Source organism: Musa acuminata, chromosome BXJ3-7 (genome assembly GCF_036884655.1).
Source record: "Musa acuminata AAA Group cultivar baxijiao chromosome BXJ3-7, Cavendish_Baxijiao_AAA, whole genome shotgun sequence".
NCBI lineage: Eukaryota > Viridiplantae > Streptophyta > Magnoliopsida > Zingiberales > Musaceae > Musa > Musa acuminata.
This window is the reverse complement of record NC_088355.1, coordinates 35955001-35969205: the sequence shown is the minus strand read 5'-3', so window position 1 is coordinate 35969205 and position 14205 is coordinate 35955001. Positions and strand designations below refer to the sequence as shown.

General features: G+C 35.3%; 1 protein-coding gene across 1 annotated transcript in view; it reads right to left on the bottom strand.

The window, feature by feature from the left end:
• Positions 1-12445: 12445 nt before the first annotated feature.
• The window catches only part of LOC135642925 (alpha-humulene synthase-like), a 4166-nt gene continuing 2406 nt past the window's right edge, over positions 12446-14205 (bottom strand). The window contains exons 4-7 of the mRNA XM_065159408.1: positions 14184-14205; positions 13850-13985; positions 13401-13649; positions 12446-12922 (exon numbers count right to left, since the gene is read on the bottom strand). The exon at positions 14184-14205 is cut by the window's right edge and continues 67 nt beyond it. Of these exons, the coding sequence (XP_065015480.1) occupies positions 12629-12922; positions 13401-13649; positions 13850-13985; positions 14184-14205 (701 nt within the window). The 3' untranslated portion in view covers positions 12446-12628. The remainder of the gene's footprint in view (positions 12923-13400; positions 13650-13849; positions 13986-14183) is intronic.

Below are 14205 nucleotides of genomic sequence, written 5' to 3'. Positions count from 1 at the left end.
AAAAGAATGAAAATCAAGTTTTGCTAATAAGTTATGATAATTTGAAAGATGATCAGTCTTTGACATGCTATCTAGATACAATAGCCTTAAATCATATGTGTGGTATCAAAGAGCTATTTTCAAAAATGAATACAAGTTATTCCGGGAACATTACATTTGGTGATTTGTCTCAAAGACCAATAAGAGGCAAAAGTAAAATTCTCCTTGAACTTAATAATAGCAAAGACTTATATATTTCAGATATTTATTATATTCCTGATATGAAAAATAATATTCTAAGCTTATGACAATTATTTAAAAAAGGTTATGATATTAAGATGAAAGATATAGCTCTCTCAATTTATGACAAGAATAAAATATTGATATCACATGTGAAAATAACAAAGAATATAATGTTTCCTCTGTATTTAAGTATTTTTGATCAATCAAATTGTTTTAAAGCTGATATTGATGATATTTCTACATTTAGCATCTTAGATATGCTCACTTAAATTTTGAGGCTTTGAAACTTCTAGAGAAGTATAATATGATAACATGAATGCCAAAAATTGATTGCCCATCAAAATTATGTGAAGTATGTGTCATGGGTAAGCTAGAAAGAAAGCAATTTAAAGTCAAAATAACAAAAGAGCATGGCATCGACTTGATCTGGTACACTTCGATTTTTGTGGCCCTATCAATCTAGTATCACTTGGAGGAAGCAGGTATTTTCTTGCCTTCACTAATGATCATAGTGGTAAAACTTAGGTTTATATGTTAAAATAAAAGAAAGAAGTTTTAAGCAAATTCAAAAAATTTAAGGATTTGGTTGAAAGATAAAGTTATTACAAAATTAAATGTTTAAAAACAGATAGGGGTAGTGAATATATATCAAATGAATTTAAAATTTTTGTAGAAATAATGGAATTCTACATTAATTCACCATGCCATACACACCTCAACAGAATGGTGTCTTAGAAAGAAAAAATAGGACTATCCTTAATATGGTCTGATGCATGTTAAAGGAAAAAAAAATTCCTAAAATATTTTAGGGAGATGCTATTGCTTGTGTAGTTTATTTGCTTAATAGGTTTCTGACAAAACAAATTAATAATATTACACCAGAAGAAGCATGAAGCTTATAAAAACCAAGAGTTGATCGTTTGAGAATTTTTGGAAGTATTGCATTTGCTAAGATACCATAAGAAAAGAGAAAAAAATTAGAAGATAAAAGTCAAAAATATATTTTGTTAGGTTATCCAGAGAATTTCAGTTGTTACAAACTCTACGATCCTATCACTTGGGATACTGTAGCGCTCCCGGATGTGGCTGAGCAATTCCTCGATCACAACATAGTCAAAATCATGTAATGACTTTGAAACTTGAAGGGCTCGCCCGGTCCTCTCATTCAACGGGGAAATACTGGTCTCTAAAAAAACATTATGTTGTTCTAGTGGTCGATCGTCTATTAGTGCCAAATTTCCAAATGCAGCATTTTAGGAATACCAATCTTAGATATTTGCTGGTACATTAGATATTAGCACCATACGTATCACTGATTTTATTTTTATTCCAAGTACCAATTTGAATTAACTTTGAACTAAAGTAATGCTCAGAATAAGTGTTAATATTAAGAAATGCAGGCTTCAAGTAAAAGGTATATCAAACAACGACCCTTATGATTAAAGGGGGAAGGGTGGTTCGAGGTTTTTGGTTAGAGATGCTAGTCACAGGTGCAGGTTGCTACTTCCCCCATTCCAACAAAAGAAGCACAAACAAGTAAAGGATAGGCTGAACTGATGAGCGAGATTTGCAAATGTTCTTCTAATTTTGGCACATAATGTTTGAAAGCCCATTTGTTTTCCTCGAGATAGGATCTTGATAAACCTTTCATCTATGATAAAGATGAGGAAACGGTGACCTTGCGTAAGAAATAAGAAGGCAAAAAACACTTAGAAGTATAGCACGACTTCGAATTAGTAGAGTAGATCAAAAAAAAGAAACGTGCAATCAGATTTTTCTTGTTTACCAAATATTAATTCATTACACTAATCTAAATTGAAATCCATTAAAATAAAAAAAATTACCTCTTCCTTAAGATAAAATAAATGATACTTCTCACTGGGTGCTAGTAAATTTTTGAATTCTTCAAAGGTATGGATTAGCTTCAGAAAATAGCCCTTCATATACTCTGGTAGCTGATGAACAGCCTTGGCATCCCACAATTAGCTTAGTTTTGCTTTATCCACAAAGAATCAAACTATTGTGGCATATTTGTCATGGCACCTGCTGTTCTAATCAATTGAGATAAGATATCTCATTCTCGACAATAATAAAACAAAAAAACGCTATCCAAAAGCAAGAGATTTCCAAACCTTTGAATTGCTTCAGTGAGTAGTTGACTCTCCTCCAATGTGCTATAGAGATCATAGATATCATCCAAGATGGAAGTCATGGTCATCACCTTGGTGGTAATCACTCGTGCACGAGAATAGTGAGGTTCAAAGTACACCGTAAGCATCCAATAATAACATTCCACCACTCGATCTCGTGCAAAACTTAGATTTTTGGAGAGGAATAAATCATTCCACCATCTTCAATGCAATCCACAAACCACAATGTTATTGTCAATCCAAACATCGATAAAAAAAGATGGACACAATCAAACATTTCTACAATGACAGTGTTCTACGTATTCAAGTGTACTCCTCAACCTGAACTCTCAATCAATCTAACTGTAGGAAAGAACTTACATGGAGATGCTCTTATTCTCTCGTCGCGATGAAGACATTGCAGTAGATTGAAGTCAAGCTTTGCCAGCTCTAGTAAGGCATCGTTTCGTGTCGCACACTCTTGGTAGATGGAGATGAAATTTCGTGCCAAGACCCTTTTCATTCTTCTACAGAGAGGACTCTCAAGGAACAGTCTCACTTGCGTTGCTAACGGTGGTGTGAGATCACTTAACATGGACGCAAGCTGGTCCCTTGTAAAAGAAATAGCTTCATCGAGTATGGTCTCCTCATGTATCCGTAGACAAGCCGCATTGTATAAGCTTAAAAGTCCCTTTGGATCATCCTTCACGGTGGACACTAAATTTCCTTCCTCATCTTTGAACTTGTTAAAAACATCTGTTGATTCATAAAGTTTTAAGAAAACACAAGAAGTGGTTTTATTTTATTTACGTTATTGTAACAATTTCACAAAAAATGACATTGAGTCTCTTGAAATCGAACATAGTAATTTCATCTCTATAATATGCCAAATATAGGTCAAATATAAATCATGATATACGCCAAAGATGGTTTCAAGAGGAACTTTCAGTGACAAATGTGTATTATCTGATTGCAGGTGTTGGGTCCAGCCCATATGTGGGCTTGAACAAATTGAGTCGTTTGAGCGAAAATAAAAAAAATTAAATTATTAATTAAAAGATATGAGATAGGGCAAAACACTGAGCGTGAGGAAAGTTTTTTTCGTGCGTACAATGCGGCGGCGTGCAGAGAAACAGAGAGAGAAAGTAAGGTTTCTGAGTTTTCTACTTGACGATCGGTGGCCAAACATTGTCAGTTTTGACCCAAATTTTATATGAAGAATCCTTGCAGCAAACTCTACAATCCTAATTGTGTTGATCTACAGTTTATCCTCTTAAGGTACTTTCTTGCTATATCCACTCTGTGAGACCTAGAATTCTCTTTTGAGGAAATCCATCCTATAATATGAAAATATGCTATTCTTGAGCCAAGATCTATGATCTTGATGTTATTGTGATCCTCTGATTATTCTAGAGAAGACCTATTGTAAACCTGTTATCATTACTATTGATAGTGGAAGTTTGAGGTGGACTATGATCCCGTGGTTTTTCCCACATTGGGTTTTCCACGTTAAAAGATTTGGTCTCACTATGTGATTGATTATCTGCTCTATTATTTATGCTGTGTTGGTTGATATTTTTATTTAGATATCAAGTTGATATTTTGATGAGGAACCCATTTTGATACACAAAGAGGGAAAAGAATATTCCGCTTTAACATGTTTTTTTCCAACAAGTGGTATCAGAGCAACAGGTTGTTTGGTGCTAGTTTTTCTTGTGTGATTGAAATGGAGTAGTTAGATGATATGATTAATTTGAACTCATCAAATTATTCCACTTGGAGGTGTCTGATGGAAGATTCGCTATATTGTAAAGATTTTTATAAGCTATCAAGATTAAAGATAAACCCTCTACTATGGACGATGAAGAATGGGAAGTTCAACATAAAAAAGCCATTGCCTATATTAGAAGATGAATGGATATAAACTTGCATGAGCATATTTCTAATGAAACCAAAGCTGATGTTGTTTGGCAAAGGTTAGAAAACCTCTTTGCGAAAAAGACAATGGGAAATAGAATTTCTCTCCTTAGAAGGCTTGTAAATTTGGTGTATAAAGATGGTGGTAACATTGTTGAGCACATAAGCCTATTTCAGAGTCTTGCAAATAAGTTGGTTGCTATGAAAATGAATATAGATGATGAGATGCAAGGATTACTACTTCTCAACTCTTTACTAGAAAGTTGGGAAACATATGTGGTGAGAATTTGTAACTCCACGTCAGAGGGGACTCTAACTACAGATATGGTTAAAGATAGTTTGCTAAATGAAGATGCCAGAAGGAAATAACAGGGTGAATCTTCTTCTGGGGCATTTGTTACTGAAAAACAAGAAAGACGTGGAAGAAGTCATAGTAGAAATCCACATGGATATAGAGGAAGATCCAAGTCTAGAAGAGATATCAAATGTGTTCACTATAACAGGCCAGGTCACATGAAGAAAGAGTATAGGTTTTGGAAGCGAGAACAGAATGAAATGAAGACAAATGAGAAAGAGACCAATACGATTGCTGCTGAAGGTAATATCACTATTGTCTGTAATGAAGGTTATGTTAGTCTTGTAGCTCAGGACAGTAATTGGGTAATTGACTCTGGTGCTTCATTTCATGTTACTTCTCATGGTGATTTCTTTAGATCTTATATTGCTAGTGATTTTGGTAATATCAGAATGAGAAACAGTGGTATATCTAAGATTGTGGGCATTGGAGATATTTGCTTGGAGACCAATATTAGGAGCAAATTGAAACTCAAAGATGTAAGGCATGTTTCAGATATTCGTCTTAACTTGATATCTACAGGTAGACTTGATGATGAGGGTTTTGCACACTATTTTGGTGAAAGCAAATGGAAACTCACTAAAGGTTCTCTGATTGTGGCAAGAGGAAAGAAACTTAACTCCTTTTATGTCATGGAAGCTAAGCTACACAAAGGAGAGATTAATGCAATTCAAAAAGGTGAAAGTATAGATCTTTGGCATAAGAGGCTTGGACATATCAGCGAGAAGGGACTTCAAACTCTTGCTAGAAAGCAATTCTTACCAGAGTTGCAAGGTACATTTCTTAAATCTTGTGATCATTGCTTAGCTGGAAAAACATATAGAGTTACATTTCAGACATATCCATCATCTAGAAGATCAGGTGTTATTGATTTAGTTCATACTGATGTTTGTACTATGCAAACTAGAACTCTTGGAGGTGCTCTTTATTTTGTTACTTTTATTGATGACCATTCTAGAAAAGTGTTGGTTTTGTTTTGAAATCTAAAGACTAGGTACTCGATGTTTTCAAGGAGTTTCATGTCAGTGTTGAAAGAGAAACTAGTAAAAAACTAAAGTGTATTTGATTAAATAATAGTCGCGAGTACAGGGGTCCTTTTGAGAATTATTATACGTTCCATGGTATCAGGTTTGAGAAAACAGTTTCTAAAACTCCTCAACAGAACGGTGTGGCAGAAAGGATGAACAGAACCATTGAAGAAAGGATTAGGTGTATGCTTTCCCATGCTAAGTTACCAAAGTCATTTTAGGGGGAGGCTATGAGAACTACAGTTGACCTCATAAATCTTTCTCCATTAGTTCCTCTGGAAAGTGATGTTCCAGAGAGAGTATGGAAAGGAAAAGATATATCTAATAATCATTTGAGAGTCTTTGGGTGTAAAGCATTTGTTCATATTCCCAAAGATGAGAGGTCCAAGCTTGATAATAAGGCAAAAGCATGTATCTTCTTGGGATATGGTCATGAAAAGTTTGTGTACAGATTATGGGATCCAGTGAACAAGAAGATTATTAGAAGCAAAGATGTTGTGTTTCTTGAAGACCAATTATTTGATGATGGTGATAATATTGAGAGGCCAGAAACCTCTGTTTATATTCCTTGGAGTTTGGGTCCAGTTCCTTCACCTATAGTTCATGATGATCATGGGGGAGATGAAAAATAAGATTGTGGTGAGAATACCAGTGATGATACACCTATAGTTGATGATGTTGAACCAACTGAATAAGTACCTCCATCACCAGTTGAGAATCCATTGAGAAGATTCACTGGAGAGCGACAACCATCTACCAGATATCCTTCACATGTGTATATTATGCTTACTGATGGGGGAGAGCCAAGAAGCTATTCTACATGAGAATAAGAGTGAGTGGGTTAAAGTCATGCAAGAAGAGATGAGATCCTTGCTTGAGAACCACACCTATGACTTGGTAAAATTGCCTAAAGAGAAAAAAACTCTCAAGAATAAGTGGGTTTACAAATTGAAGACTGAAAATAATAGCTCACAACAAAGATACAAGGCACGACTAGTTGTAAAAGGATTTAGTCAGAAGAAAGGTATTGACTTTGAAGAAATATTTTCTCCAATTGTGAAAATGTCCTCTATCCGAGTTGTTCTTAATTTAGCTGCCCGCTTGAATTTAGAAGTTGAGCAACTTGATGTGAAAACTGTATTTCTTCATGGTGACTTAGAAGAAGAAATTTACATGGAGCAACCAAAAGGTTTCAAAGTCAAAGAAAAAGAAAATATGGTATGTAAGCTTAGGAAAAGCTTATTTGGACTCAAATAGGCACCTAAATAGTGATATAAGAAGTTTGATTCCTTTATGATGAGCTAAGGGTATGATAGAACCACATCTGATCATTGTGTGTTTATGAAGAAATTTTCAGCTGATGATTTTATTATTTTACTATTATATGTTGATGATATGCTGATTGTTGGTCATGATGTTAGAAAAATTGAAAAGCTTAAAAGAGAGCTAAGTAAGTCTTTTGCCATGAAAGACTTGTGATCGGTGAAATAAATACTTGGCATGAAGATTCTTTGTGATAGGAAGAAAAAGAAGATTTGGCTATCTCAAGAGACTTACATTGAAAAGGTTCTTGAAAGATTCAACATGAGTAAAGCCAAAGCAGTTTGTTCTCCACTTGCAGGTCATTTCAAACTTAGTTCGAAACAATGTCCTACAAGTGAGAAAGAAAAAGAAGAAATGTCTAGAGTGCCTTACTCATCTGTAGTAGGCAGTTTGATGTATGCTATGGTTTATACTAGGCTAGATATAGCTCATGCAGTTGGAGTTGTCAGTCGATTTCTCTCTAATCCTGGAAAGGAACATTGGGCAGTAGTGAAATGAATATTAAGATATCTAAGAGGTACTTCCAGGTTATGTTTATGTTTTGGCAATGATGAACCTGTGTTAGAAGGTTATACAGATGCAGACATGGAAGGTGATACTAATTCTAAGAAGTCAACTTTGGGAGTCTTGATGACATTTGCAGGAGGAGCAATCTCTTGGCAGTCTAAGTTACAGAAGTGTGTTGCTCTATCAACCACAGAAGTAGAATACATAGTAATTACTTAAGCCTACAAGGAAGCTTTATGGATGAAAAAGTTTCTACGGAATTGGGCTTGAAATAGGAAGGATATACTCTTTACCGTGATAGTCAGAGTGCCAATCATCTCTTCAAGAATTCAACATACCATTCTAGATCCAAGCATATTGATGTGAGATATCACTGAATTCGTGATGTGCTTGAGACGAAAGAATTACAATTGGAAAAAGTACATACCAATGATATTGATTCAGATATGTTGACAAAGTCTTTACCTAAGGAGAAGCTTGAAACATGTAAGCGAAGAGCGGGCTTGGTACAGCCAACCATATGAGCTGGAGGGGGAGAATTGTTGGGTCTAGCCCATATGTGGGCTTGGACAAATTGGGCCGTTTGAGCCCAAATCAAAGAAATAAAATTATTAATTAAAAGATATGAGATAGGGCAAAACACATAGTATGAGGAAAGTTTTTTTCTAACAAAATAAAGAGAGAAAGTAAGGTTTCTGAGTTTTCTGCTTGACGATCGGTGGCCAAACGTTGCCAGTTTTGACCCAAATTTTATGTGGAGAATCCTTGCAGCAAACTCTACAATTCTAATGGTGTTGATCTACAGTTTATCCTCTGTAAGGTACTTTCCTACTATATCCATTCTGTAAGACCTAGAATTCTCTTTTGAGGAGATCCATCCTATATGATGAAGATATGCTATTCTTGAGCCAAGATTTATGATCTTGATGTTATTGTGATCCTCTGATTATTCTAGAGAAGATCTATTATAAACCTGTTATCATTACTATTGATAGTGAAAGTTTGAGGTGGATTACGGTCCCGTGATTTTTCCCACATTGGATTTTCTATGTTAAAAGATTTGGTCTCACGTGATTGATTATTTACTCTATTGTTTATTCTGTGTTGGTTGATATTTTTATTTGATTGATATTTTTATTTAGATGTTAAGTTGGTATTTGGATGACGAACCCAATACTTTTGCTTTAACATTTTTTTTCCCAACAGTAGGGTCATGAAAAGTACAGAGAAGACATTATGGACGATTACTATACTAGTCAGGCAGTAACAATTATGGACGATATATATATATATATATATATATATATATATATATATATATATATATATATATATATAAAACAAAGTACATCTTTTTAATATAATTGAAAAATATGTGTAGGAGATCAAAACTTTTGAGAGTGTGAGGTCACTCATGTACAGAGAAGACATTATGTAGCAAATTGATCAGCTAATATTGTTAGAAGCCATCGGATTGATTGTTCAGTGACTTGTTTTTTGATGGGCTGATTAAGTTGTTTTTTAAAAACAAAAATCCTCCATCATATCTAAAATACAAATCGAATTACTTCTGCAAACATAATTTTTCTATGCCTGAATTAAACACGAGGCGAACACAAAATTATAGAGAAAACATACAAATACATCTACTCCAAGGAAACGTGAGAGCATATTACCAGGGGTCACATGATACCCTTGTTGTCTCAGCAGTCGAATTGCTACAGCTACAGTTTTGTTTTTTTTCTGAAAGAGGAAATGAATTAGCACTTCAAAAAAGAGAGTTACAGCTGCTAGGCAAGGCTGTCGCATCAGCCTTCCAAGAAAAGATGATTGTGAGCAGAAGTGTTGAGTTGTGTGGGGGATGAAGCTGAACTCAACAACCTTCAGCCTCATCCGAAGGGATAGCATTATTGAAGACAGCTGAATCAGAGCATATCCATATCTTGCTTAAGCCCTCCTGCTCTGTAAAATTTAGGGCTTCAAGAATTGCTAATCCATGATCTATGATCATGGTGGCATTGATATTTTTGGGAATGAGGGTTTTCTCCCAATGGGGTGAAATGTAGCAATCATTGTGAAAGCTAGAGAGCAGTGTCGTAAGGGAATGAACATGTTACCAGGGGAGACATAATATATATCCTTGTTGTCTCAGCCGTCGAAATCGGAGAGCAGTGTCACAAAGACCATGGTCGTCAATATGGGCATCATGGATATGGTTTAACGCTTCACTTATTTCCTTCTCGAAGCGATAATCCAATCCAAGAAGCTGGATTGAATCGACCAAATTCATAGTTTGCAAGATGTCAGTAGGATCCTTGGACATGCTTCTTATCTGCTCCATCAGTTCCGCAGCTCTCTCTTTTATCCTTGTATCACACTCCTCCTTCAATAGACGAGAAAAGGGAGATTTTTCATGGTACTGAAACCGCAGGAAACCCCAACTCTGTCGATGAAGGACCAGTTTAAGCATGAGTACTATTTAGCTGGAGCTAAATTTTCAACACCCCTCTTTCCAGGTGACCTTCTTGCTGAAAACTGGAAACATCTTTGGCAGATAGGATGGCCGGGTTACATACCGATGTTGGAGTGATGGACTGGCCATGTTGGATAAAGTAGTCCGCCCCAAACGTTCGGACGATAGCTTACAGACTTGAGAACCATCAGCTCATCATCTGGAACAAGTGATTGCAGACTAAGACTCTCCATTCTTATTTTATGTGAAGACTAATTAAACATGCGAGGTGGCGGAGAGCCTGCTGCCTTGTGTTGGAATTTATGAGGACATAAAATCTTCGTCTGTCGAAGAGGAAGACAAATATGAGCCACGACTCTCATCTACTTTGTGGAGATTACCTACTAAACCAAATTTCACACGACGCGAAAGAGAAAAGATATTATCATCATATATCTCTACTCACAGTTCATACTATCAAAATTGAAGTCGGCTGCATCTGTTCTAACTAAAATAAATAGCAACTTCGTGGTGATAGGGAAGCGACGCAAGGATTACAAATGTGTCAATTTGGCCACCGACAAAAGATATGAAGAGACATAACCATTACAAATGCCAATTGGTTTCCATGCATGGGCGCCATCGACATAAGATATGAAGAGACGTAAGGATTCAGGTCTTTTTGTGTTTTATTGCCTCTTCTGTCGCTCTCCGTTATTCATGTTTCTTATCTGCCACATCAATTGTTCCATATTTGGTTTGAGTGACTCATTGGCAACAAATCCGAATTGTGATGCCATGGTCGCCTGTGGCAGTAACTGTGGGCACTTCAAAGGTCTAAGTTGGTTGACGAAGAGACTTGGACGCTCCTCAAACCCTAATGTGGACTCGGATGCATGTTCCATGATCAATCTGCACGAAGGTTGAGGTTGGATGGATTTCTCAACCTGATTCCTCAGACACTCAAACCATTTGACATTTTATAACGAGTTTAACCCGGGCTGGGCTGTCACATGTCTGAGTATATATTGGAACAAATATTACCCCTATCACATAGCATGACCACAAGATGCAGCTTAAGCAACTCTTGGATGGATAATGATATTTTGAATAATATTATTAGCAATCCTAGATACTTTCTGGGTTGATTGTGGTTCTTCCAAGGGTATGCACATTCTTTCAAGGGATTAGTATAGGGATATTCTTTCTAGATATGCTACGTCTTGGGACTGATAACCTTTCTTATGAAATATACACTTCAAGCTCAACAGAGACCAATATCTTTCCATCATTGATAGTATATGAGATAAAATGGTTAGAACTAAATATGCCGTGATTTTTCCTTGGAATATTCAAAATTATTATGGCAAAGCTAGAATCGGGTTTGTTTCTTCTCGCTCTTGAAAGTTTAAGAGGAGAGTTCACTAAATTTTTTGGTGATATTTCTATTGTTGATGTTTTCAAAGATAACTATATTTAAGATTCTCGTAGTCCATTCAAGCATGCTTTCAGCAATATACATGCTAGTGATAGATCTTTGGTGGTTCTAATCTCATTGTTAATCCATATATCACATGATCATTTTTAGTTTTAGAAGCTAGATAATAAGAGGGTTTGTTCTGCTAAGTCTGCCTATCATTTTCTTGCTTCTCAGTTGGAATGATTGATCCTAACATGGACTAGTTTTATTGTTTGTGGAAGCTTCCCGTGCTGCCTCAGGTTAAATTTTTTTGTTGGAAACTTTTGCACCGCCACCTCTCATTGATCGTCTCAACTAAGAGTGTGCAGTAATGCTACTACTTGCCCTTTTGTCAATCTAAAGCAGAAACCATTAATCACTTCTTTCTGTGCGTCTTTCCTATTAAATTATGGCAACTCTCTAAATCTTCTACAGAGGGGGGTGCAGTGTCCCAATTCTGATGGTCAAACCTTGTGGGTTCTAAATGATATTGGTCTTTGGTGAATATGGAGGGCTATGAATTATCTTGTTTTCGACCCCATTGCTTGTTCTGTTTACAAGATTTTCAAGAGATAGTAGCATTTGTTCTCGCTAATGACATGGCCAAATCTTCTGATAGTGTCCAACATATGATATCACTAACTTATCCAAAATGTAGCTTGAATATATATGTTTCCGAATTGTAATCATCCCAAACTTAACTAAGAAGTATCTTGATATCTGATGTAGGCATCTACAAAACCCAACCTCACCATCCCTACACTCTATTTAGCATAGCAGCTTCAAGAGCCTTTCTTAAGTTGGCAAGACTGAAAAGAGTGAAAATTGCAAATAGCTAATATAATTTTGTAACACATACCAGCAACTTGCAAATTGCTTTGAACTACTGTTAAGCAAAGATTTCTGTTTTCCATGGATAATACTAGCTTCAGCTTCCCAGTACAATACACGTTCATTTACAAAGGCTTACATATATTTCAGAATAAAGGATTCGTAGAAGAAGCAAGCATAGTACAATACACATTCATTTACAAAGGCTTACATATATTTCAGAATAAATGATTCATAGAAGAAGCAAGTATAGTACAATACACATTCATTTACAAAGGTTTACATATATTTCGGAATAAAGGATTCATAGAAGAAGCAAGCATAGTACAATACACGTTCATTTACAAAGGCTTACATATATTTCAGAATAAAGGATTCATAGAAGAAGCAAGCATCGTCATACAATCAAAGTGGAACAGGATGTACAAGTAACAAAGAGATATATTCCTTTGTCTTCGTAGAGGAGTTGGTGTATCCATCGATGTACTTATATATATTTTCCATCATTCGTGAAAAATTAACAATCCTTTGAAGTAAAGCAACAGGGAATGCAGTTTGATTGAGGCACTCTTCATTTATATCCTTCCATGCATCATCAACTAGAACTTGGAGCTTCTTACATGCCACATGCACATCTGTTCCATATTCTTTCATGTAGCATTGGACTGTGGAGGCAACATGTTCCCTAGTTTGTTCCAACTGTAAATTTCATGAAAAAAGAGGATTAATGATCTACAAACTAAATTCTAACGGATCCTTTCAGGATTTACATGTTCATTATATTAAAACAAATTGATAGACTATTATCAATAATAAGGTATAGATGAAAGGAATTTGGGAATCTACAGATGTGGAAGCTTACGAACGGGGTTTTTTTGTTTGTACTAGATTTCTTAATATAAAATCATTTAAGGAGTTCAGCAAAACTTTGATAATGCAATTGAGTGAGATAAGAAATGCTTTTGAGGAGATAAATAGAAGGAATATTGAAGACAACTTTGGAGATTACCTATTAAACCTCAATTATGGTCCATCTCATCTAATCGGAGAATGTATGTTATTTTATTTTTCTTTTTTTTGTGTCATCATATTTCTACTATGACAGAAATCAGTGCAAAATTTACTATGAAAAATGTTTATATGATATAAAACACAGGAGATTATATTATGACCATACCTCATGTGAAGTAATGTCATTCATGATACGACAAATTATTGCAGAAGCTTGGACAATCTTTGGGAAACTAGTAATCCATTGAAATGCCTCCTTAGTTGCTATTTCTCCCATTCCAACGAAAGAAGCACATTGGAGCGTAGGATATCCTGAACTGATGAGGGAAACATGTAGATGTTCTTCCAAAGTTGGTACGTAATGTTGATCTCTCCATTTGGATTCCTCAAAATAAGCTTCAGATAAATCTTTCATCTGTACACAAGTAAAACAAAACCATTCCTTAATGTTTGTAATGCATGAGTAACGTCTATAAGTGGGACAATCTAAGTTCAATACTGTCTCATCTCAAACGCTTATTCTTTATATTGGCCATTAGTGGATTCGTTTATTACTTATGTAATGCTAATTAATAAAAGTGAAAATAATAAGAACCTTATAATCTCATCACTCACCGCTTCCTTTAGATAGGTTATACGATATTTCTCACTGGAAGCCAATAAATCTTCAAACTCTTCAAAGGTGTGCATTAGCTTTAGATAATAATCTTTCATGTACTCTGGTAATTGATGAATAATCTTCACGTCCCACCTGCATATGTATTAGTTTCACCATCTTTAGAAAAATAGAACATAAACATACATATTGTTATTTTGCTATACACAATGACTAAAACTATTATGTGATATTTTATTTTCTTATGTGATATTATCAATGGCACTTTTTGTTATCATCTATTGAGCCATGATAGTAAAAGGTAATCTGTCCATCGATATAAGATTTACGAACCTTTGAATTGCCTCAGTTAGTC